This window comes from Oenanthe melanoleuca, chromosome 1A, assembly GCF_029582105.1.
Source record: "Oenanthe melanoleuca isolate GR-GAL-2019-014 chromosome 1A, OMel1.0, whole genome shotgun sequence".
NCBI lineage: Eukaryota > Metazoa > Chordata > Aves > Passeriformes > Muscicapidae > Oenanthe > Oenanthe melanoleuca.
This window is the reverse complement of record NC_079334.1, coordinates 7,006,167-7,028,309: the sequence shown is the minus strand read 5'-3', so window position 1 is coordinate 7,028,309 and position 22,143 is coordinate 7,006,167. Positions and strand designations below refer to the sequence as shown.

The 22,143-nt window shown below is 47.3% G+C and overlaps 1 protein-coding gene across 3 annotated transcripts; it reads left to right on the top strand.

Moving 5' to 3' along the window:
* Positions 1-4,048: 4,048 nt before the first annotated feature.
* Positions 4,049-21,650, top strand: LOC130248416 (lactosylceramide 4-alpha-galactosyltransferase-like). Of its 3 annotated transcripts, XM_056482165.1 has the most exons (5): positions 5,202-5,280; positions 5,389-5,674; positions 12,908-13,013; positions 17,064-17,181; positions 17,647-21,650. In XM_056482165.1, exon 5 carries the CDS (start codon positions 17,683-17,685, stop codon positions 18,772-18,774), a length of 1,092 nt encoding a protein of 363 aa, XP_056338140.1. In that variant the 5' UTR covers positions 5,202-5,280; positions 5,389-5,674; positions 12,908-13,013; positions 17,064-17,181; positions 17,647-17,682; the 3' UTR covers positions 18,775-21,650. The 3 variants fall into 3 exon arrangements, with proteins under 3 accessions (XP_056338142.1, XP_056338140.1, XP_056338139.1); XM_056482164.1 differs by lacking the exon at positions 17,064-17,181; XM_056482167.1 differs by lacking the exons at positions 5,202-5,280; positions 5,389-5,674; positions 17,064-17,181 and adding an exon at positions 4,049-4,238.
* The last annotated feature ends 493 nt before the right edge of the window (positions 21,651-22,143 follow it).

Genomic DNA, 22,143 nt, shown 5'->3' with positions numbered 1-22,143 from the left:
GAGGAAACATTTAAATGAAAATGTCCAAATCCCCAAAGCTCCAGCACTCAGACTAAACCATCTTCTTTCTTGCATTAGCACATTGGAAGAGCAGCCCTGCATCCATGATGAGCCAGGCATGTTTTTTGAAAATGGACTTTCACATATATATGCATATTCCTAAATGTATTTTTCTTCCAGATAGCCACTAAGTAAAGAGTAATTCCCATCTGAAAAGTCATGAAGTGCTGTAATACAGCAAGTATCCTTAAGGATCAAGGGAGGAACAAAAGGCTTAAAATGACCTTTATTTGTTTAGGAACACAGCAATCAGTTGGGCTTAAGGTGTCCTCAGTGTTTTTATTCACCTCCACCCACCACGGTGGGCTCAGTGTGAAGCACAGAGCATTTTGTCTCATTTTGACTCATGCAGCTGCTTCCCTTCCTCCAGGAAAACCTCATTTTCTGGCCGGGAATGGTAACATCAGTGTGACAAGAAACAAATGTTTACAAATAAATGTAAACAAAGGGGTGGGAACAGTCAAATGATGAGCATTTGTAACTTGATCTTGGTTATCAGGATCACCTGATTAATGGGAACTGGCAGCTCTTACTGACCACAGCATTACAAATTTGGGTTCTTATTAGTAGCTATGAAATTTGGCTATTGCTGTAATTGATGGAGTTACTTTGGGATTTTCCAGTGATTCAGAGCTTTCTGTCATATTTTTCAAACTGGGGTTCTGGCAGGAAGAAGTGACTTTTAATGAGTATTGAAACTAAAGGGAAATATGGTGATTTAAATAAATTATTTAATTTAAAATACACAAAAATTTTACAAATTTGACATTTTCTGCATAAATATTTTCCCTCCCACTCAAAACAAATGCTCCTTTTGAAACAGCATTTGAATTTTGAATATAGTTAAATCTATTTAAATGTGATAGAAATTAAAATTATTTTATGACACTTTACAATCTGATCCAACCCAATTTGACAGTGATGATTAATTCAATACTCTCTAACTCTGGGCTTGGGCCAGGGAAAGCTTTTGCAATCTCAGGCTTCTACAGAAAGGGACAAACAACTACTTCATCTCCATGTACTCAAGTGTTTCCAGGTCTCCCTGCTGCCAGCTGTAGTTACAGGGGAATTGCCCTTAGGGATTCTTGGAATGGGCAGAAAGCTGAAGCAGAGATTGTGCAGAGCAGGGGGCTGCTGGCCTTTTGTCTGTGGTGGAACACCTCACTTTGGGTTTAAATTATGTAGCAGCCATCCTGCTTTCTCTCTGAAGGTACCACAGTGTTCCAATTTCCCTCACATCACATGTCCATTATTAATCCACTTGCTGGACATGATGTTTATTATCACGCTTGACTCAGCTGCCAAAATGTATCAGAGTGCATAAACCAGGGTTGGTGCACGCTGATCAATCGATATTATAATGTCCTAATGCCTCTAAAAGGATTTATCTGTTTCTGCCAACTTCATTTTTTTAAAAAAAAAAGCTCTTGGTAGAGGCTCAGGAACTTCATTCCAAGGTGTGAGTGTCTGCTAGCAAAGCACCCGCTGGTTTTATGCTACTTCTTTCCTCTTACAGAGATTTGATCAAGAAAACCTGGGAATGGGAACACATTCCAGTGCCAATCCCATTGAGGCAGATTGGGAATACCGTGGCACAAAAAAGGCAGGTGTTTTAAGGGTCTCAGTCTGCAAGCTGGCTCCTGGCAGGAGAACACCAGACAAGGGCTGCTGGCTGCACCACAAAAGGGTTTGATCTCTTTGCTTTTCCAAAGAGAGGGAAAAATTCTATTTGGCTAAAACCCAAGCCAGAAGAGACAGCAAGACACCAGCTGAGGCTGAAAAGGATGAGGGAGGAGAGCAGGTATGAGTGTCCTTCAGCCCAGCCCGGGTCTCCACCTGCAGCCCCCCAGGACGAGCTGCTCCCTGGCAGGACCCAGGAGGAGCTGCTGGATGGAAAGGCAGGAGCAGGGCTGCCCCAGACCCCCTGTGCCTGCAGGAACAAACAGCCCCAAGGGCAAAATCACACCCTTGCTTATACCCACTGACCACGCTGGGCCTTGCAGCTCTGTGCACATCTGGGCTGAACCTGTCCAAGGTACGTGAAACATCTGGGAGACATCCTGCAAGGGTTCAGCACGTGTGCTGTCTGTGAGGCTGCCTGCCTTCCTGCCATCCCCGGAGCTGTGTGCACGTCCCCCCTGCCCTGCCGTGTCGCCAGCCCTCTCCTGACACAGGACGGTGCAATCTAATCGCCGGTGCCAGCCACACCGCGCCCTTCTCCCTTCCCTCCTCCCCGGAGCCCTTCACCAGCGCCGTGACTCTGCTGCTTTCACGGGAATGAGTCCTGGGGGAGCTCTTGCCAGCAGCAGGGCTCAGCCCTGGCCCGCAGCTCGCTGATTCATTTGAAGCAGGGACGAGGAGGAGCCGTCCGTATTGTCACAGCAATCCCTCCCATGTCACACTGCAGCCGCCTCGCCGCCTGACAGATGACATAAGGAGCTGCTCATCAAACCAAAACAGGACCAAAGCTCGAAAACTGTTTTACTCAGGCGATTTGAAGCTGTCGAACTAGTTCGGAGGTAATGATGCTGCTGCTCTGACGGGTGCTTTGGAGGCTGATTTACACCTTGTTATGCTCTCCACGGGAACTCGGGGTGGATTATTTGCTTCCCACACCCGGATTTGGGTCCTTCAGACCCCGCATGCTCCAGCCCAGACCTGTGGGTGGTGCAGGATGGCATCCTTGGAGTACTGACCTCCTCTTCAAGCTTCAGGAACTGATGGTAAAACAGCCCAAAGGCACACGTGTCATCTGAATTCTGCTTGCTGGATCCATCCCCATGTCCAGAAACTAAGATTTTATCATCCCTGCTGTAGTATCCCCAGGGGACATACATGCTGGCTCTGGCAGTCTTGCAGAGAGAGGTGTGGGCTCCAGACCCTCCTTCCCCACTTTGTCACCTTCCCACGGGGTGTCTGCGTGTGGCAGTGCTGCAGGTACTGCGCTCGCCCCACGAGCCCCCACGATCCAGCAGCTGAACGCTCCCATGGGCTTCACAAAGCCCATCCTGCATCCCAGGGCTGCTCTCAACCCAGGGACCAGGCAAGGAATGGCATCCAAGCAGGATGCTCCAAGGAGGATGAGCATTGACACCTTCAGTAGCAGCCACCTTCTAATTAATTTAAATTCTGCTCAGCTGCACAGACAAAAATATCTTGAAACTTCTTTCAACTTAAAATTTGATTAAGACCTGCTCTGATAAAAGAAATAACACATTATTGGTGAGGAGAAGCAATTTCTGGTTACTTGATGGCGGGGGAAGAGTTTTGTTTGCAGCGGTGTCGGTATTCCTGCGGTGGAAAGGTTTGTCACAGGTACATTTGAAGCACATTAGTAACACATAAATACCGTGGGAATCAAAACACAGGGCTGCAAGGCATCTCTAAAGAACTCGTGTTCAACTCTTCTTTCAGGTAGGATTATCTCTGTCTAAACCATTCTTGATTATCACCTAACCTGCTTCGCAAACTCTCTGGTGATCTTCCAACGCAATTTACTCCACCCTACAGCAGCCTAGCAGTCGAAGGCGCTTTTCTAAATGAAAGCCCAAATTTCCTTTCTTTGTTCACCCTCATTAAGAACTTGTTAAGCAATCATTGCCAGGCATAATTTAACAGCAAAGTTCCTCCTGCTTGAGGGTACGTTGGAAACTTGCTTTGCAACACGTCAGCAGCTCAGGTACGGAGTAACTTTTTTTTTTTTTTTTTTTAGTTGTTTGTTTTTTAACTAAAATTTTCTGTTTTCCATCTTCAGTGGAAAGCTTTGTAGATGATCTCAACAGGTGTGGGAAGCCTCCGCCTCCCCCTGCTCCTCCTCCTGTCCACAATTAGCGGCCCCTGAGGTCGGGATGTCTCTGCCCAGGGTGGGTCACCCCTGCACGCCACCCGGGCGAGACGGCAGAGGCACAACTGCTCGGGTAACACCAACTCCTGCAAGTGGGAAGGACACGGCGAGGCGGGGTGGGGGGGCGGATAAAAACCCTTAGGGCAATTGGAATTGGGAATTCCAAACCCCGGAGCGCCCGGCCGGCAGCGGCAGTGCCGGGGGTGGGGCCGTTCCGCCCCGGGGCTCGGGGAGGGGACAGATCCCTGCCGAGGGATGGACCCGGCCCGGGGGGGTCCGGTCCGGTTCGGTTCGGTCCGGCGCTGCGGGACGGAGCCGCGCTCCGGCCGAGGTGAGCCCGGCGCTGCGGGGGGATGCGGGGCCGGGCTCGGCCCGGGGTCCCCGCGGGGAAAGCGGCGCTTGAGCGCGGGGCAGGCGCGGCTCGGACCCTGTCAGCGCCGCCGGCTCTGCGGGGCAGCTCCCTCCCTCCGGGGTGTGGGGCAGCCCCGCTGGGTCCCCGCTCCTCTGTGGGGTTTGTGCCGCTGCGGGGACAGTGGCAGAGGGGAGATGAGGGTGGCAGCTCGCACTCCGTGCCCACCTGTGCCGCTGGCTGCGAGGGCTCCCTCCTGCCCCAGGATGGTCCGGGAAGGTCCGCGAGGGTGGCAGCAGTGGGAGGGCGACGAGGAAAGGGTCAGCTGGGAGGGAGAAAAGCGGAATTCCGCTCTGCCAGCGGTGACTAAGAGGTCTGGCTTGGCCGGGAGGGTGGAAAGACAGCAGAAATGGTGAGCGGGCAAGGTGCAGCTGGCTGCCGCCTTCCCGGGCAGACGTGCTCTGGAAAACGTCGGAGTCTGGACAGGGAGAAGGTCAGAGGAAGAAAGATGGAGATTCACAATAGAACTGTAGCAGAGGGGGAAGAGAGCACCTACGAAAGAGGCATAAAAAAAGTACAGAACTCCTGTCACTGTAGTAACCTAAAACTATTATTGCTGCTGCAAAAAGACGAGTTTGGAAGCTTTGGCTAAAAATGAACCATCCTGGTTAAGCGAGCATGTTGCTTTCTAATGCGTGAGAGGTTTCTCAGAATAGACTGGATGTTTCTTAACTCTGAATAAACCGGTGGTTTTGCACTATCATCCATGGGGTTTGTTGCAATGGAAGCCAGAGGAGCAAATCTCAAGAAACTCAAGTACCCCTGCATTTGGGTTTTGTAGCAACCCCAGCAGCATCTCGGGTCAGTGGCTCTGCAGGAGGAAGCACTGGCTGGTGAGGCACCTGTGAACGCCCTTCTCTTGTTCGTGTGCCCTGTTTGGCAACACACAAATGGCCATTACCCTCGAGGGCAGCAGTGTGCGAGCTGGAGTCAAAAGCAGTCTGCGTGCCAGGTTTAGCTTTAGGTGTGCAGTTCAGGGAGCAGTTGTCTCTGTGCCTCAGGGTTTCCTTCTCGTGGGGCTTCTACTGACTCTCGGGGCAGTGGTGGCTCTAATGAGGTTTTTCCTGTTCAGGGACATCATTGTGTCAGGTTACCACGCACTGAAGTTCAGAAGGATGCAGCTTCCTAGATGCCTGCTGTAGAATCTTCCTGTGCCAATTTGTGTCTGTCTCACCAGCTCCTGTGCCACAAGGAAGAACATTCAAATTTCCAGCAGAATCAGCCTTTTGCTGCTTCAGCTTTAGCAAGGCTGGTCACAGCAGGTTCAGAGGAGCACCAAGGAAGAGCCTGAGGAGGGAGGGAGTGGGGCCACATCCTTCAGCAGCAAGCAGCCATCACCTTGGCTTTGCCATCAGCAGGTACTTTGGCACAAGGTGCTTGTGAGGAATTCTTCCATCTTATTTCACTTAGTTTGGTCTCTAGTATAGAGAGGAGCCTCTGTGCCAGTCAGTCACATAAGAAACCACACAGACATGCCTGTTCCCTGTGCAGAGGTGAGATCAGGGGAGCAGGATACCATGAGCTGGATGTGTTTGGATCAAGTTGCAGTATGTGATGGCAGGAGAGACTGGGGACACCCCTCTTGTCTTTACTGGCAGCCCCCAGTAAATCAGTGTAGCAGTGCTGTTACACAGCTCCCTAAGGGTTGTGCTTCCTGGGTTTGTCAAAAACTTGGACTGTGTCTTTTGTCTTTGTGGTTTCTTTCTTTGCTCTCATCATGGGGTGTGTTTTATCCTGATCAAATTAACACTAAAACCTCAAGTTGCTGGGTTGTTCAGGTTCCAGAACAGATTCACAGATTTTTCTTTTGCATGGTGCTTTCACTGGGAAACAGGTGATGCACTTACCAGCATTTCTTCACTGTCTCTACTGACTTGTACAATTACCTTAAGCTGGGGCTGGGTTAAATGAGGTCTGGTAGAACTTCACATTATGGCATTGTGAACCAACCACTCCCCTGTCAGCGAAGGATTAAGTACAATCATGTTTATTTAGATTTTTCCCTTAGAAAGGAAAATGTTCACACTCTCTTTTGAGTTTGTACAATTGCACAACACCTGTCTATGCAAGGTTAATGTCTCCCAATCTTTAATACATTCATCCTTGCAGTTGGAAAGTACAGGAAAGTACTTCCTCAATACTCATAGGAGGGAAGTAGAGACAGAAAAACAATCCCTGAGATCCTTGAAGAGATTTAGACATTAACTTCACTGCCATTTCAAATCAGAGGTGATACTTCCTGCTTCAGTTCTAAGTGACCTGCTCCTTGATCTGTAAGAAACCTATTCCAGAGCAGCAAAATAAACAGAAGCCCCCTAAATCCATGTGCAGTCTGCTGTTAGATCATCTTACCTTGTAGTTAGCAGTGATACTGTGAATTAACAGAATTTTCTCACTTCCTGATCAGGTGGAATTCTGGCTTCTGTGTTCTTATGGTCTCCTCAGATGTGCCACCAAAGGGTAGCTCTTTTCTAGCCATGTTCCAGTATCCTTTTCAGCTGTGAGGGTTAAAACAGTGTTTAGTCTTAAATTTTATACCCCAGCACACAAGAGCCTGCATGGCTTCCTAGAGAAACACAGTAACAGGAAACTACTGTTTGGGAGCTGTTGGTGCCATGGAGCTGTATCAGTTTTCCAGCTCGCCCACTGCTAGCATCTGTCCTTTTGTTTCTTTGCCCTTTCCAGCAGCTTTACACAGCCAAATTCTGCCATCCCTTTCATTTTAAGTATTGATGAAGGGTTTATGTAGTTGCTTCCTGAATACTAAAGGCTGTGAGGTAAGAAGCTGCTCCTTTCAGTTAAAGAAAACCCAAAAAAAGTGTTGGGAAACTTTTCTTGACAGGTTGCTGAGAGAGTTTCTCCTGGTTTTTTGGATGGAAAGTGAGATACCAGAGCTTTCTCCCCTGTTGTGCAATTCCATTTTCTGTCCTGCCTCACAGCTCAGGGTTTGTGGGTTGGTGGTCACCTCAGATTCCTGAAGCCATCCTTCAATAGCTGCTGCTCCCCAGTGTCTCCTGAGCACTGGGCTCAAGGGCTGCAGCAGAGGGGGGAGGAAGGTGTTGAGCAAAACAGTTTTGGGGAATTATGCGACTGCCATGAGAAGTGAGGGGCCCACAGTACATCCTGAAGGCTCAAAAAGAGGAAAATTACCTGGGAGGCAGCTCCCATATCACTGGCATGGTGTGTTCTGCAGCAGGGAGGGCTGGCTAGCTGTGCAGTACCTGCTGCTGGGGCTATCATGTCTGACAGGTGCAAGCAAATCTTACCTCTCCATTCATGAAATAGGCACAGGAATCTGAAGAAAGCATCAAGCTGTAGTGTTTAGTTTGTGTTTGTGAGCCTTCACTAACAATCACTCAAGTGTGGTTGTGAGGACATGCAGAATCTTGCTTTTCAACAAGTAGTTTTAAGACTAGTAACAGTGTTTTGTAAAGTTAAGAAAATTAAACTTCCTGAGGCTTTTTGGGTAATCCCAGGTGTCCCTGAATAGTGGGGAGTAGATGTCACCAGAGGCTCCTCCTGTCCCCCCACCACACCTTGGTGGCCTGGCCCCAGGGACTGGGGAGGTGGAGCTCATACCTGCACAGCTCCCTGGAGGGCTTTGGGAGAGCTGCAGGGCAGCAATGACACTTCCCACCAGCCCTCTATTTGAGCAGAATCACAGAATAAGCCGAGTTGGAAGGAACCCATGAGGATCATTGAGTCCAAGCCCTGGCCCTGGGCAGGACACTCCAGCAATCCCACCCTGGGCTGAGAACATTGTCCAAATGCTCCTTGAACTCTCTCAGGCTTGTGCTGTGATCAAATCCCTGGGGAGATTGTTCAGTGCCCCAGCACCCTCTGGGTGAAGAATCTTCCCAGTAGTTCAGCCCTGTGTTCATTTGAGCAGGCAGTCTCGATTTCAGTGTTAGAAATCTCTGCTCTTGATCAGGCAGGTGAATTCTCTGGGTGAGTGCCACGTGGAGCATGAGCAGTATGGAATTTTAAAAGGATGCATTCAGGGAGGTCACCAGTGATCCTGAAATGGCCTGTTTGAGCTAAGTGCAAATGGGATATTCTCATGTAGTGTGCAGAAGTGATCAGAACCAACTGCATTAGCTCTTGGTGTTCCATATGTATTGGTATCAGGCTATTGGCATTCCATGTTCCATATGTTTTGGTGTTCCTCAATGAACAGGAAGTTATAATTTAGGTGCAGGGTGTGTAAGAAGCCAAGGCATTTAACGTGTGGTAAGGACAGTTCCTGGTGCAGCCTTGGGAAAGGCCCCATGGTTCCCCTTAGGCTGTGGTTGTGGGAATGGCTTCACACAGCCTGACCTGCAGCTGCTCCCATGCAGCACAGCTGGGACAGCACCAAAGCAGCACAGACCCAAACACCAGTGCTGAGCCCATCTCTCTGCTGCAGACTGCCTCATTCTGGGTATTTCTAGAGACTGGCCCTGACCACAGCTCTCCACACGGTAGCAATTCAGAGTATCAGTTCCTGTTTCTGCTCTTGGGAAACATGCTGGACTGGAAAGAACAAAGGGCTAAAAGCAGAAGGTGCAGTGCAGGGCTTTGGAAAGAAAGAACCCACATGCTTTGCTTTGTGCAGTCAGTAGTTCTAGAAGGGTTTTTTCTAATTTGTTCTTGATTAAAGCTTTGAAATCTTGAATTTGCCATTGTGCTCAAAAGGAAGAAAATGCCTGTCTGCAGCTACTCTGAAACACTGACTGGGAGCTGATTTATGTAAACTTTCAGCAGCCTGTTTTTTTTTTTAAATTTCACTTAAGGGTGCCTTAACACCAAATGTATTTGCTGGGGATTACACCCACTGGTTATTTCTAAATTGCCTTAGCTCTAGATCCAAGATTAGTATGTTTAATTTTGGTGTACCAAATGTTATTTAAAAGTCTGCCTTGACAATTGTGTTTTAATTCTAGTTTGAGATTTTAAGATTTTGTGTGTTTTCTTGTGATTTAATGTTTCCATTGGCTTTTAAAGGAAAAGCTTAAAAATAAAAAAAACCCATCTAAATAAAAAAAAACATCTTAGCCTTCTGGGAAAAACAAAAGTAAGGGCAAAGCCTGTTGGCGGGTAGGAATGGAATTACAGATTTGACCTTCTCCATAAAGCAGCAGCAAAAAGACTCTGGATCTTTTCTAATGTTAATCTGGGAAAATATCCTGGACTCAGTATCAAGGACCATATTTTACAAATCATTTAAACCTAGTGTTTTACCTAACCTGTGTAGAAATGCCCTAAACTTGTCTTTATATCACCTGGAGTGGGTTGCAGCCCTCTGGAAAATTTTGGAATGGATGTTCTGTGCCTTGCTGAGCCAACAGCACGTTGCTGCAGCTGTGGGTACCCAGCCCTTGGGGCTGGAACAGGATGGGCTCTGGCAGTGTGTGATAGCTGGAATTGCTGCTGGGATGTGGCACACAGTTCTGCACAGCAAGTGCCACACCAAAGGGACTTTAAAAAAACAAACAAGTTTATTCCTTGCTCTCTGTGGCACAGGAAAAGCACTCAACAGGTCAGTCCCATGGAAAGTGCAGCCTGGGTTTGGTGAGGGATGACCTGGCTCTTGTCTCTGGCTGCTGTGATACCTCTTTGCTCCCAAGTCATCTCTGTGTTGTCACAGCAAAGTCCTAAAGCGCCTCTTTCTGACAGGGCCTGGGAACTTATTAATGTTTGCTTTGTGTTTCAGGCAGTCACAAAGCACTGCTAAGGTAAAATAGGAGCAGATTTCAAGCAAACACAGCTGCATGTTTGCATTGGTGTGGCAGTCATTCCTGTGCTTGTGGTCTTTCCTCTTGCTTTGTTTCCTCCACTGAAACTGCTGGATGGAAGCTCAGGGCTGCATCACCATCAGCTCTTGTGTAGCTCCTGATGAGATTTCATCAGACAGGATGGGAAGTAATGGAGCTGTTCCTCTGGCTTCAGAGGTGTTTGCAGGGCCCCAAAGGACCCTGTGGTTTGCTTGCTGCTCTCACTGCTGTTGCTGAAACACCTCTTGGAACCTGCTGCTCCTATTAACTGCCTGATATACTTCTACATTTCTCTTCTATTTAGCTATGGAGTGTCTTAAAAAAAAAAAAAACCAAGCCAGATCATATCTATTTCCTTGCTGTCTGTGAGGGAGAAGTACTGAGGGAGCAGTAGTGTTCTTAACTGCTCTCCCTCACAACTGTGCTTCAGTTGAGTTGTTCTGTGGAAACTAAAACCTCAGGAAAGCTCCATATTTATTTTGTAGGCAAAGTTTTCTGCCTCAGATTACTGAGGTAATCCCCCCATTGTTGGCATCTTCTTGGGTTGATTTAGTTGTAACACAAAGCTTTGCTTTCTGGGAAGTCTTCACAGGTGTGTGGCAGTGCTGGGATATCCCCATTTTCCTGTTCAACTGCTAGAGAGCCCTTTGGTACATGCTAAGGAGCTGCTTGGGATAAGCTCTTGACAGGTTTAAGCAAATAATAAAATATGGCATGGGAAACCATCAATAAACTGTTGGCAAGACTTCTGCATTCAAGTAAATTATGACATGGCACTTGGGATCATTTGTCTTCCTTCTTTAAAGAATTGGACAGGTAACTTTTGGAAATTGAAGTTACCACAAAGGGAAGGGAAATAAATATATGAGTCATTCAATAAGCCAGTAACCCTCACCACCTAGTTTCTTTTACAACCAGTTTTGTTTGCACTAGTGAAGAACAGCTCACCAGTTGGTAATCCAACATTCAAATCCAAGTTTCACCTTTACAGAAAGAAAAAAAAAACTATATATTGAAACATTGCAAAGTACTCTGAGGCAGAACCTGCAGGTTTGGAGAGCCAGGGGCTGCAGGGCTCACCTGTGTGGAAAAGGGGCTGTGATTCTAGCTGGTTCCAACCAGCTCCAAACTAGAAAACCTCAGCCCATTGCACACCAAAACTGCAGCTGGTCAGAGCAGCACACTGCCTCTGCTTAAACATTTTTAAGAAAGGGTGGAAGCTGCTGGGGACAGGATGGAGGGGTCTTGCTGCATGGACAGAAAGTGTGTGTCACCCCTTCAGAGTCCCAGGGAAAGCAGAGGGTCTGGAGGGAAGGGCAGCTAAGCTGGAGGTGGCTGCTCCCACCAGGTGATGTCAGGTAGTGTAGAAACACTCCAAAGTGGCCAGTCTGAGAGGCTGGAGGTGTCTTGGAAAAGTTATAGAATAATGAGACTTTTGTTCAATAAAGGGGGAAATAAAATGAGAGAGGGAAAAAATTCTCAGCAAAGAGTTTTCTTCTTGTTTTCAAGAAGAGTGATTACTCTGAAATGGAAAATTCTGCTATCAAGCTGACCCATAGCTCTCTTTAGGAGGCATAGTATAGTTCTGTTACATTATTCACATTTCTGGTTTGTCTGGCAGAACTTCTGTTTGTACTGTTGGATTGTATTGATTTTATTTCTTTTAAATTATGCAAACTTTTATCAAAAGATAAACAGCGATTAAAACAGAGGAGACACTAAAATGTTCTGCACCTTTCTGGTAACTTTTTTATCTTTTCCTTCAAAGAATATATTCCTTGTGAAATATTTCTGGGTTTTTAACTTTATTAGGGGCCAGGCACTTCCGAGAAAATGACTGATGACAGTGCTCTTCAATGGAACTGTGTGTTTACACAGCTTATTTTATGTCATGACTCCTGTCCTAGGGCTCATGAAGATTAGCTGGTACATGGGTGCTGTACCTCAAGGGGGAAGCAGGATGGGACTGGGGATGCAGAACTGGCCACTGCAGCAGAAGAGGAGCATGGAAGGATCAGGAATGTAATCCTGGATCTTGGGAAGTCTCCTGGGAATTGACTGAAGGATGATTATTTTCTCTGTGCTGCCTGAGAGCTCTCCTGTGCCAGGAGCTCTTGTGTTGGGGGCATCCAGGACACACAGTCAGGAGTTATGCTCTGTAGGGCTCTTTTTTCCTCCATGTTATTTTCCTTGTTTTATCTCCCTCCTCCCAAAATGTGTAGTCTGGGAAAGCCATAGAGCAAAGTACATTCTTGTGGGAAAGTGCAGTTATCTGTTGTAATCTGAGATATGCTGGGGACAGCTCTGCCTAGGGCTGATGTGTCCTTAGCAGGAGAGAAGAGGGAAAGCAAAGCTCTCCCCATGCTCTCTTTGGATGGGATTTATGAACTTCATCCCTTTAGTCCTTCATAGGTACTTCAGGTTTATCTCTCTCAAGTGATCATGACCATTCCCTTGTTCACTTGGCTCGTGGTCTCTGCTTTTTGTATTATAACCATTCCTGGAATTTAGATGAACAGGCAGAGTCCAGAAGAGAGAACTGCAGGAAGAAATCACTCAGCTGCACCCTGCCATTACAGCCCAAGCTGAGATCTTGACATATAAATTTGTGTAGTATGATGAAGCCAAACAGCATCCTGTAATCTGCTGGCAGAGGTATGAGAAGTATAAAACACTCTTCCAAGTGGCATGTATAACCAGGGGGAAGATGGAGTAGGCACATGAGGTTTGGCAAGTTAAATATGGCAACACCATGATACTATAGAAAACACTGTTTGGAAACAACTTCCAAAAGATAGTAAAGCTACCAATATTACTAATCCTTTTTTTTTTTTCCAGTTGCAGAAGGAATATGAAGCCTACCACAGAGGCAGAAGGTTGATAGATTGGGAGTTCAGAGATCCCTTTAAAACAACCCAGAATTAACTTCTACATCTAGCTACAGGTAAGAAGAACTTGGGGATGCTGGGCCCTGCTGTATGGTTGGAGTCTGTCTTGGGTATAGTGGTCTTGAAATGAGAGTTTTCAGTTCTTGAAAAAGTATGGAATGTAGTCACAGAACTTCTACCTTGGACTTCCAGACTTTGGTCTGTTCAGGTCACTGGTTGAGGCAGTCCCTTGGGAAGCAGTCCTGAGAGGCAGGGGGTGCAGGAAGGCTGGATGTTCCCAAGAACAGCATCTGAAAGGCACAGGAACACACCAGCCCAATGTGCCATAAGACAAGCCAGCAGGGAAGAAAACTGGCCTGGATTAACAAGAAGCTTTTGGTTCAACTCAAGGGGAAAAAAAAAAAAATACCAGAAGGGGCAAGTGGCTCAGGAGGATTACAAGGGATTGGGTTATGCAGGGAGAAAGTCACAAAGGCCAAAGGCCCAGCTAGAATTTAATTTGGCAAGTACCACAAGAGATCACAACAATTTTTTTTCCAAATACATTAATAACAGAGAGCCAAGGAGACTCTCCATCCTTTATTGCATGTGAAGGAAAACATTGCCTCCAAGGATGAGGAAAAGGCTGAGGTACTTGATGCCTTCTTTGCTTCAGTCTTTAAATGAAAGACCAGTTATTATCAGGGTGTCAAACCCCCTGAGCTGGAAGATAGGGACAGGATAACCCCCCTGTAATCCAGGAGGAAACTGTGACCTGCTGCTCCACTTAAAATTGCACAATTGTGGGGTCAGGTGGGCTCCACTCAAGGGGACTGAGGGAGCTGATGGACGAGCTCACAGAGCTGCTCTCCATCATTTGCTGGTGAACTGGGGAAGTCCCAGATGACTGGGGGTTAGCCAATGTGACACCCATCTACAAGAAGGCTGAAAGGAGGATCTGGAGAGCCACAAGCCCATGAGCCTGACCTCAGTGCCAAGGAAGGCTGTGGAGCAGATCCTGAGATACTGAGCATGACCACATGTTCACAAGAGGCAGGTCCTGCTTAGCAAACCTGATCCTACAAATTTCTGACTATGTATAGCAGCATTACTGACCATTTTCCCTTCATCTTGGGCTCCTGCTTATTGTATTCAGGGAGGCTGATTGCAACATAATGATGTTGCTATGTCTGGCTTATCTGATTTTCTGTTTGTGGCCATTAATTAGGTACATCATTGGTATGCTCAGTTGCAAATAACAGAGCCTGTAGATACTTTTTCTGGACAGCTTCAGTGAGATGGCATCATATCTGTGGCTGCTTTGTGATCTGGGAATCAGTAACTATCAAAACTGCTGTATCATTTCTTCCCACAGTCTGTTTATTTTTTTGTAGAAACTTGCTAACCTCATTCTCTGACTCTTTGCTGTAGCTTGCTTTTAATGCAACTTATCCCACAGAGTGTCTATCCAGCATTTCATTACAGCTATGCAAGAGGGTGTTTATACTTCTTGCTTTTATTTCAGGAGAAAACTTAGTTTTAAACCCAGTGTAAGTTAATTGAATATTGCAGGGCTCATTCTGGAAAAGTGAAGTCATGATAAATGCAGAAGATGCAATTAAAGGCAAGTGCCTTAAATGTCCTCTGCTTTCAGTTGCAGTATTTTATTGGTCTAAGGTACTCCATTTAAAATATCTGCTCTTCTCTTACCTTAAACATTCACATGTTCTTGGTCTGCCATCCTCTCTATATTCAGGAGGAGGAGCTCTAAAGCTGTTGGTAAAATTCTAAAAACTAATTCCCCTAAATACTAGGGGAATTTGCTGGTCATGTTTCCCTGTGGAGCACCACTCTGTGTTTCTATGCCTAGCAGACTGATTAGTCACCTACTAAATGCTGTTATTGTCAAATCTCACCTCTTCTACTGTCATTAGCAATGTAAATATGGAGGAAATGGAGATATTCAGCTGTTTTCTGGTGGGTCTCCAAAATACTTCTATCAGGCTGCATGTGATGGGTGATGTTTATTGTTCCAGACCCTTAGCAGCTACCTAGGATGCCGCAGAACTTTGCTGGACCTTTCCCCCTCTTCTCTGTTTTTTGTTACCAAATTTGTAGCAAATTTACAAACAGCCCCTCAGGTGTTTTGCAGTTCCTATGTCCACATATTCACTTGAAAGAACATCACTAATCTCAAGGGTATTTGGTTCCTTACCTTGAAGACAGGGGTTGGTGCAAACACTTTTTCCAAGGCTAACCAGAGCTGTGTTGCTGTGTTTGTGCTGGATGTACATTCAAACACAGCTTTTATATTTTAATGCCATAAAATAATTGAAGTCTTGATAAAAATGCACAACACTGACAAGCAGTAATAAAACAAAGAAAGAAGTGAAGCTATGCCACAGTGTATTTGCATTTAACCCTTGAAGACTGGATGTTCACGACAAATTCTGGTTGATCTGCTTTGCTACCCCAGCAGTACTTTCCTTAAACTCAGGATATTTTTAGTGTCCAGAACTGCAGCAATGGCCACAAGAGGGCACAGCTATTGCTTGAAAACTTTGGGATGAACCAAAGCATCTTTCCCAGCCTAAGATGCAAAATCATCTAACCATTTCTCTGCATGTTCTGAGGTGCAACAAAGAATTGCATTGCAAATCCAGTTTAGTTAAGAGTTTATTGTGTATCTATAGATACATGCATATTTGCTAATAGTTAGATCATCCTTTTGCACCTTCTTTCCTGAAATTTTCTGCCAATTTGCAGGCTATCCAGCTTCATAGGCTAAATCTCCTAAGTACTTAGGTATAAACTCTATCAATTAAATCCTAGAAGGGAAACAATAGCAAAGTCCTTACTGACATCCACCATTTATATTCCGTTTTTGAAACAACACTTCTTGTTTCAACAACATTGCACTTCTGCAATGTGGACAACCATAGTTTCCCTGTCATCATCTGATCATCTTTGGCTAAAACAGTTGTTTTTACTTGGTATGGTAAGATTTAGGCCTGGAGGCTTTGAGACCTTCTGCAGAGCTCTGAGAATTACATAGTTCTAATGTAATTATGTAAAAACAATCCTAATTGCTTTCAGTGCAAAGTGAGAATGTAACTTTTTGTTCTCTGACACCACTAAATACGTGCCCTTAAAGAATTTTTACAGTTCATTTCTTCCATTTGTTACCACTATTTGAACTGTCATATAGATCATATGATGTTTTTTAGGCATATTACTCAATGAAATTTTTTTCTTATTAGGAATGATTTGCCAGGTTTCAGGGACTTCTGAATATCTACTGTTACAATTGGAAAAGTTAAGGATTGAAGGAATGCAAGCTGCTTGTTTTGGCTCCATGTGATTGGCTTCATGCCCAATTCATGTTGTACCATCAGTCAATCATTCAATTATCATCTAGTTTGGGTTGTTTTCCTTTTTTGTTGTCTGGGATTTTGCTACCAAGGAAATATGAGTGATGCACTGTTAGTCATGACAGGCAGGAAATCACTTTGCTCAGGGCAGGGTGCACTAAAAGTAGGTGTGAGCATATGCAGATCCAGCAGCAGCAGGCTGGTGGCAGTCCTTGCATGGTGGAGTTACAAGATCATCTGTGGTGGCAGCCCTGTGTCTGTTTCCTTTGTTTTATCCCTTTTGTGCTTGGAACAAGGGATCCGTGGTGACATTTAAATATCAGGATTTTCATTGTGCAGTGAGGTGTCTCTGTGCATTTTGCAATTTTACTTCGGACGCCTTTTTTGTTTCCATAACTCAAGCCCTGTATTGGTTAACTTTGGCTTTTAAATTTAATAAGCACAGCCATGAAAATGATAGGCAGCATTTTCATGGAAAGCACCTGGGCAGAAAAGAGCCTGGTGGTTCCCTGGACCACAAGCTGACCAGGAACGAGCAGATGTTCCCACAGCCTGGAGCACGGCCTTACCAGTCTAAAGTTCAAAGTGTAGCAGGAGTGGGGTTCCAATTCCCTCCTTTTCTTTTTTTTTTTTTTTTTAATTACCTTTTAACCAACTGGTTTCCTTACAGTGTACCTGTGTGACCTTTGTTACTCACTGGAGGTGAATGATGTCACATCTCTTTTCTCTCCCGTACGCTCTCCATTCCCCTTTCAGAAGAAGGAAGGGCCAGACCACAAGAGTTGTAGGCATCCTCACAGACTTTAATTTCTTAAACATCTTTCCAGCTGAGCAGGGAATTCTGTGATCTTCTGTGTCTTGAAAGCAGGGACAGGTGAGTTTCATGCCTTCTCTACAGCACTGGCTCTGTCCCACCAAGCCTGTGCCTCTTTCTCTTCTACAGCTTAGAAAATGATTTACAGGGTTAACCCAGCTGTGGTGTGGAGGGTGGGGAATGTAAAGGGTCTGTGAAAGGCAGGGGGGGCTGGGTTTAGCACTGGCAGCACGTGCTCGCATTTCTGTGTGGGAGGAGAAAACCTGGGGATCCGGAGCTGATCATTTATCTGTGTGCCAGCTGGGTTCTCTGTCCCATTCCCTGCGTATTTGGTTTCCTCCTCACAGAGTTTTTTGCATATGTGTCTCATATTCAGAAGGACTTGAAGCTCCAGAGGGTGACAGATGAGGTTTCTAATGGTGTTCCCAGAGTTTGTTGTGCACCGCTATGAAAGTGAAACACACCGTGAAGAAGGCTCATACTCTGCTGCCTTGTCTGTCAGGTTTTTTGTTTCCTTCCCTTCAGGCTGTCTGAGGAGAGCAGGCTCTGGCTGGAGAGAGAATGCTCAGGATGCCCAGCTGCCTCCTAAAGCTGAGCAGGGTGGTGCTGAGCCACAAGCCCTGGGCCCTGTTTACCCTCATCTTTGTCTTCGTATCCTTTGCCTACATCAAGCTGTATTTGGGCATCTGGGAGGACCCAGAGAGCAGAGTCCCCACCTATGGCTTGTCTGCTGAGATCAGCTGTGCTCACTATGTGCCTTCTGCCTTCAACATCACCCATAGACCCTCTCCTTCTGCAGGAAATGTGTTTTTTGTGGAGACCTCTAAGCAAACTACCCCAAGTTACCTGTTCTCATGCTCTGTGGAGTCAGCAGCCAGGACACACCCTGCATCAAGAGTCGTGGTGCTCATGAGAGGCTTGGCCAAAGAGAATGCCTCCTTACCCAAGCACTGGGCTTTCTCCTTGCTGAGCTGCTTCCCCAACGTGGAAATCCGACCCCTGGACTTGATGGAGCTCTTTTCTGGAACACCTCTGAAAAGATGGTACTTGTGGCCTCTGCGGCACTGGGAGCCTTATTTTTTCCCTGTCCTGTCTGACGCCTGCAGGATTGTCCTCATGTGGAAATTTGGTGGCATTTACCTGGATACAGACTTCATCGTGCTTAGGAACTTACAGAACCTCACCAATGCCCTTGGGATTCAGGATTATGATGTACTGAATGGGGCCTTTCTGTCCTTCAAGCCCAAGCACAAATTTATGAAGCTCTGCATGCAGGACTTTGTGCAGGACTACAATGGCTGGGTCTGGGGGCACCAGGGCCCAGAGCTCCTAACTCGTGTCTTCAAGAAGTGGTGCTCCATCCGGACTATTGAGAGCATGAGCTGCCGAGGTGTGAGGGCTCTTGCCCCAGAAGTTGTTTATCCTATTCCCTGGCAGGGCTGGAAGAAGTTGTTTGAGGCAGTCAGTGCCTCAGAGTTTCACAAACTCCTTGAGAACACCTATGCAGTGCACATATGGAACAAACTGAGCCATGAGACCAAGCTAGAGATCCCCTCCCAGGCTCTGCTGGCTCAGCTCTATTCCCAGTTCTGCCCTGCCACCTATACAAAGATGAAACAGGACTCTGAGCAGCTGTCAAGGCGTGCAGTGTGACCTGTGGGCCCTTGGCTGCAGGGATGTTCCCCAGACTGAAGGAAACTGAGTGCCTTTGACCCTCCCAAAAGCTGGTTCCTAGACCCCAGAGCAGGTGTTTGTGTGACAGCTCTCTGGTTTTGTGCCTAATATCCCTGGTATCTGCCTCAGATCCTCTGTGTTTCAAATTTACAGCAGAACCTGAGTTCAGCCTCTCTTGCTGTCCTTTGTGAGACCTGTTGCTGCAGGGAAGGTTGAACTTGTTCATCAGCATCTCTCAGCTGCTCCTCTCTTGGTGTTCTCCAATGGCTCCTCCTGTGGATCCCAGGCTGAGCAGCCCCTTGTGATGTTTCAACAGCTGTAAGGAGCCTTAACTTGCTCTCTGTGGCATTTCTGAGTCTGTAAATCACTGTCAGGCAGTGCCAAGGGGCACAGTTTGCTGGAGCTCAGAACAGAACTCCCTGGGTGGCAGAGATCCTTTACTCCTGGGGATATACATGAAGAGTATATGAAAATTGCCTTAAGAAGCAGAAAACATTTTAAATCCCTGTGTGGCTCTGTGTGAAGCTAGTCGAAACTTCTGAAGTGAGAAAAGTTCAAATGATACTTCCTATGTTTCCAATTCCACAGCAGAGGGATGACTTTTCTGGGACTCCTCAGGAAAACAAATAAACAAAACAATTCTTTTAGGAGGGGAAATTATAAAGATCCTTGCTCTGCTGAAGTGATTCTTGTAGGATACCAACATCTAACCAGCCATTGTCACACTCTGAAAAATCTCAGCATTGCCTGTTTCTGCAGTGCTGTGAGGCCAATTACATCCCTTTCATTGGAATATTGAGCCCATTGTGGAAGTCCAGAGTATGACATGTCCACATCAACAGAAGGTCCAGGGCTCAGAGCAGTGCTCCCAGGGACAAAAGTAAAAACTCGGAAGCACATGAAGGTGGGAAAAGACCTCCAGGATCATTGTGTCCAACCTTCAATTCAGTATCACCATACCCACTAGCCTTTATCCCAAAATGCCATGTGTAGTCATTTTTTGGAGCACTTCCAGGAATGGTGACTTCACCACTTCCCTGGGGAGCCAGTGGCACACAGTGCTTAAGCACTCTAAGTTTTTACCTCATATCCAAGCTGGACCTACTGTGGTGCAGGGACTGCTGCACCCAGCCCTGGGCCCAGCACAGGAAGGACAAGAGAAGAGACACCAAGGGATCAGAGGGATGGAGCAGCTCTGCTGGGAGGAAAGGCTGAGGGAATTGGGATTGTTCAGCCTGGAGAGGAGAAGCTTTGGGGTGACCTCACTGTGGCCTTGCAGTGCCTGAAGGGAGCCACAGGAAAGATGGAGAGAGACTCTTGACAAGGGCCTGGAGTGACAGGACAAGGGGAAATGGCTTCACACTGACAGAGAGCAGGGTTAGATTGGATATGAGGAAGAAATTGTTCCCTGTGAGGGTGGTGAGGCCCTGGCACAGGTTTCCCAGAGCAGCTGTGGCTGTCCCATCCCTGGAAGTGTCCCAGGCCAGGCTGGATGGGGCTCTGAGCAACCTGGGATAGTGGAAGGTGTCCCTGCCCATGGCAGGAGGGATGGAAGAAGATGATCTTTAAAGTCCCTTCCAACCCAAACAGTTCTATGTCCCTTTTTTCCCTGGTAGCAGATTTTCCCTTCTCCTGTCCCTTGTTCCCTAGGAGCAGAGCCTGACCCCCCTGGCTGTCCCCTCCTGTCAGGGGCTGTGCAGAGCAATGGCCCCCTGAGCCTCTTTTCCTCCAGGTTGAACCCCCCCAGCTCCCCCAGCCCCTCCTCATGAGGTTTGTGCTCCAGCCCCTCAGTGTCCATCTGCAGTGACAGGCCCAGAACTGGACACAGCACCTGGGGAGGGCTCAGCAGTGCCCAGGACAGGGGGATGGACAGTCCCTGCCCTGCTCCTGCTGGCCACACCACTGCTGACCAGCCCAGGTGCCACTGGCCTTGCTGCCACCTGGGCACAGCCGGGCAGCAGCAGCCCCAGCCCTTCCCTGCTGGGCTCTTCCAGCCTCTCCTCCCCAGCCTGCAGCTGCTCAGGGCTGTGACCCAGGGCCAGGACTGAGCACTTGGCCTTGTTGAGCCTCAAAGATGTGAAACAGGACTGGCCCTGACAGTGGGCCCTGGGGCACAGCACCTGTGACATGCTGCCAGCTGGATTAATTCCACCACCACTCCCTGGCCCGGCCCTCCAGGCAGTTTTTTTTCCCAGCAAACAGGGAACCTGTTAAATCTGTGAGCTGCAAGGACAATGCTCTCCTGAGAACTCTGTGGGAGCAGTGATCACAGGCTTTACTGAAGGCTCAGGTACACGACACCCACAGCCTTTCCCCATCCATGAGGTGTTCATAGGAGGAGGTTGGGTCAGTCAAGCAGGACCTGCTCAAACCCGTGCCTGATGCACACATTGTGTGATTGCACTCCAGGTCATCTGTTCCACCCCCTTCCCTGGCACCGAGGTCAGGCTCACAGGCCTGTGGTTCCCCCATTTGTCCTTCCAAGCCTTCTCATAGATGAGTGTCACTTTGGCCAACCTCCAGTCACCCAGGAGATCTCCAGTTAATCAGGACTGCTGAAAAACAATGGAGAGTGGAGCTTCATGAGCTGCTTCACCAGCTCCCTCTGTAGCCTTATGGGGAAGGATGGCTTCTCCCTAGACTTGTGCATGTCTGGGCAGCACAGCAGCTCATGAACAATTTCCTGCTGCAGTGAGGACTTCATTCTGCTCCCTGTCTTCCAGCTCTGGATATGCAGAGGATAACTGGGCTTTGGTTAAAGGCTGAGGTCAGGAAGGCATTGAGTACCTCAGCCATTTCCTCACTGCTGGAGGTCGTGTTCCCACCCCAGCATGCAATAAAGGATGGAGAATCTCCTTGGCCTCTTTTTGTTATTAATGTGTTTGGAAAACCATTTTTTCTTAACTTTTATGCTGATGGTCAGATTCACATCTAGCTGGACTTTCACCTTTCTAGTTTTCTCTCTGATTAACTTCATGACATCCTTGTAGTCTTTCTGAGTTGCCTGACCATTCTTCCAGAGCTGCTAAACTCTCTGTTCTTCCCTGAGTCCTAGTGGAAGCTTGCTGTTCATCTGGGCCAGCCTTCCCTGAACCAGCTTATAGCACATTGGAATGGGCTCCTACTCTTTCTGTATGACCTCCTTCCTGAGGAATGTTCAGCCTTCCTGGGCTCCTTGGCCTGACTGCCACCCAAGGGATTTTCTCAGCCAGTGGTCTGAACAGACCAAAGCCTGTCCTCTACAAGTCCAAGGCAGTGGTTTTGCTGACCCTCTTCTTTCCTCCCTCGTTTCACCAAGAACTGAAATCCTGTCATGGTCACTGTACCCAAGATGCCTCAGGCAATCTC

What these genes read in the sequence shown, in the direction of transcription:
- LOC130248416 (XM_056482167.1), top strand. Translation starts at nt 17,683, where the DNA reads ATGCTCAGGATGCCCAGCTGCCTCCTAAAGCTGAGCAGGGTGGTGCTG.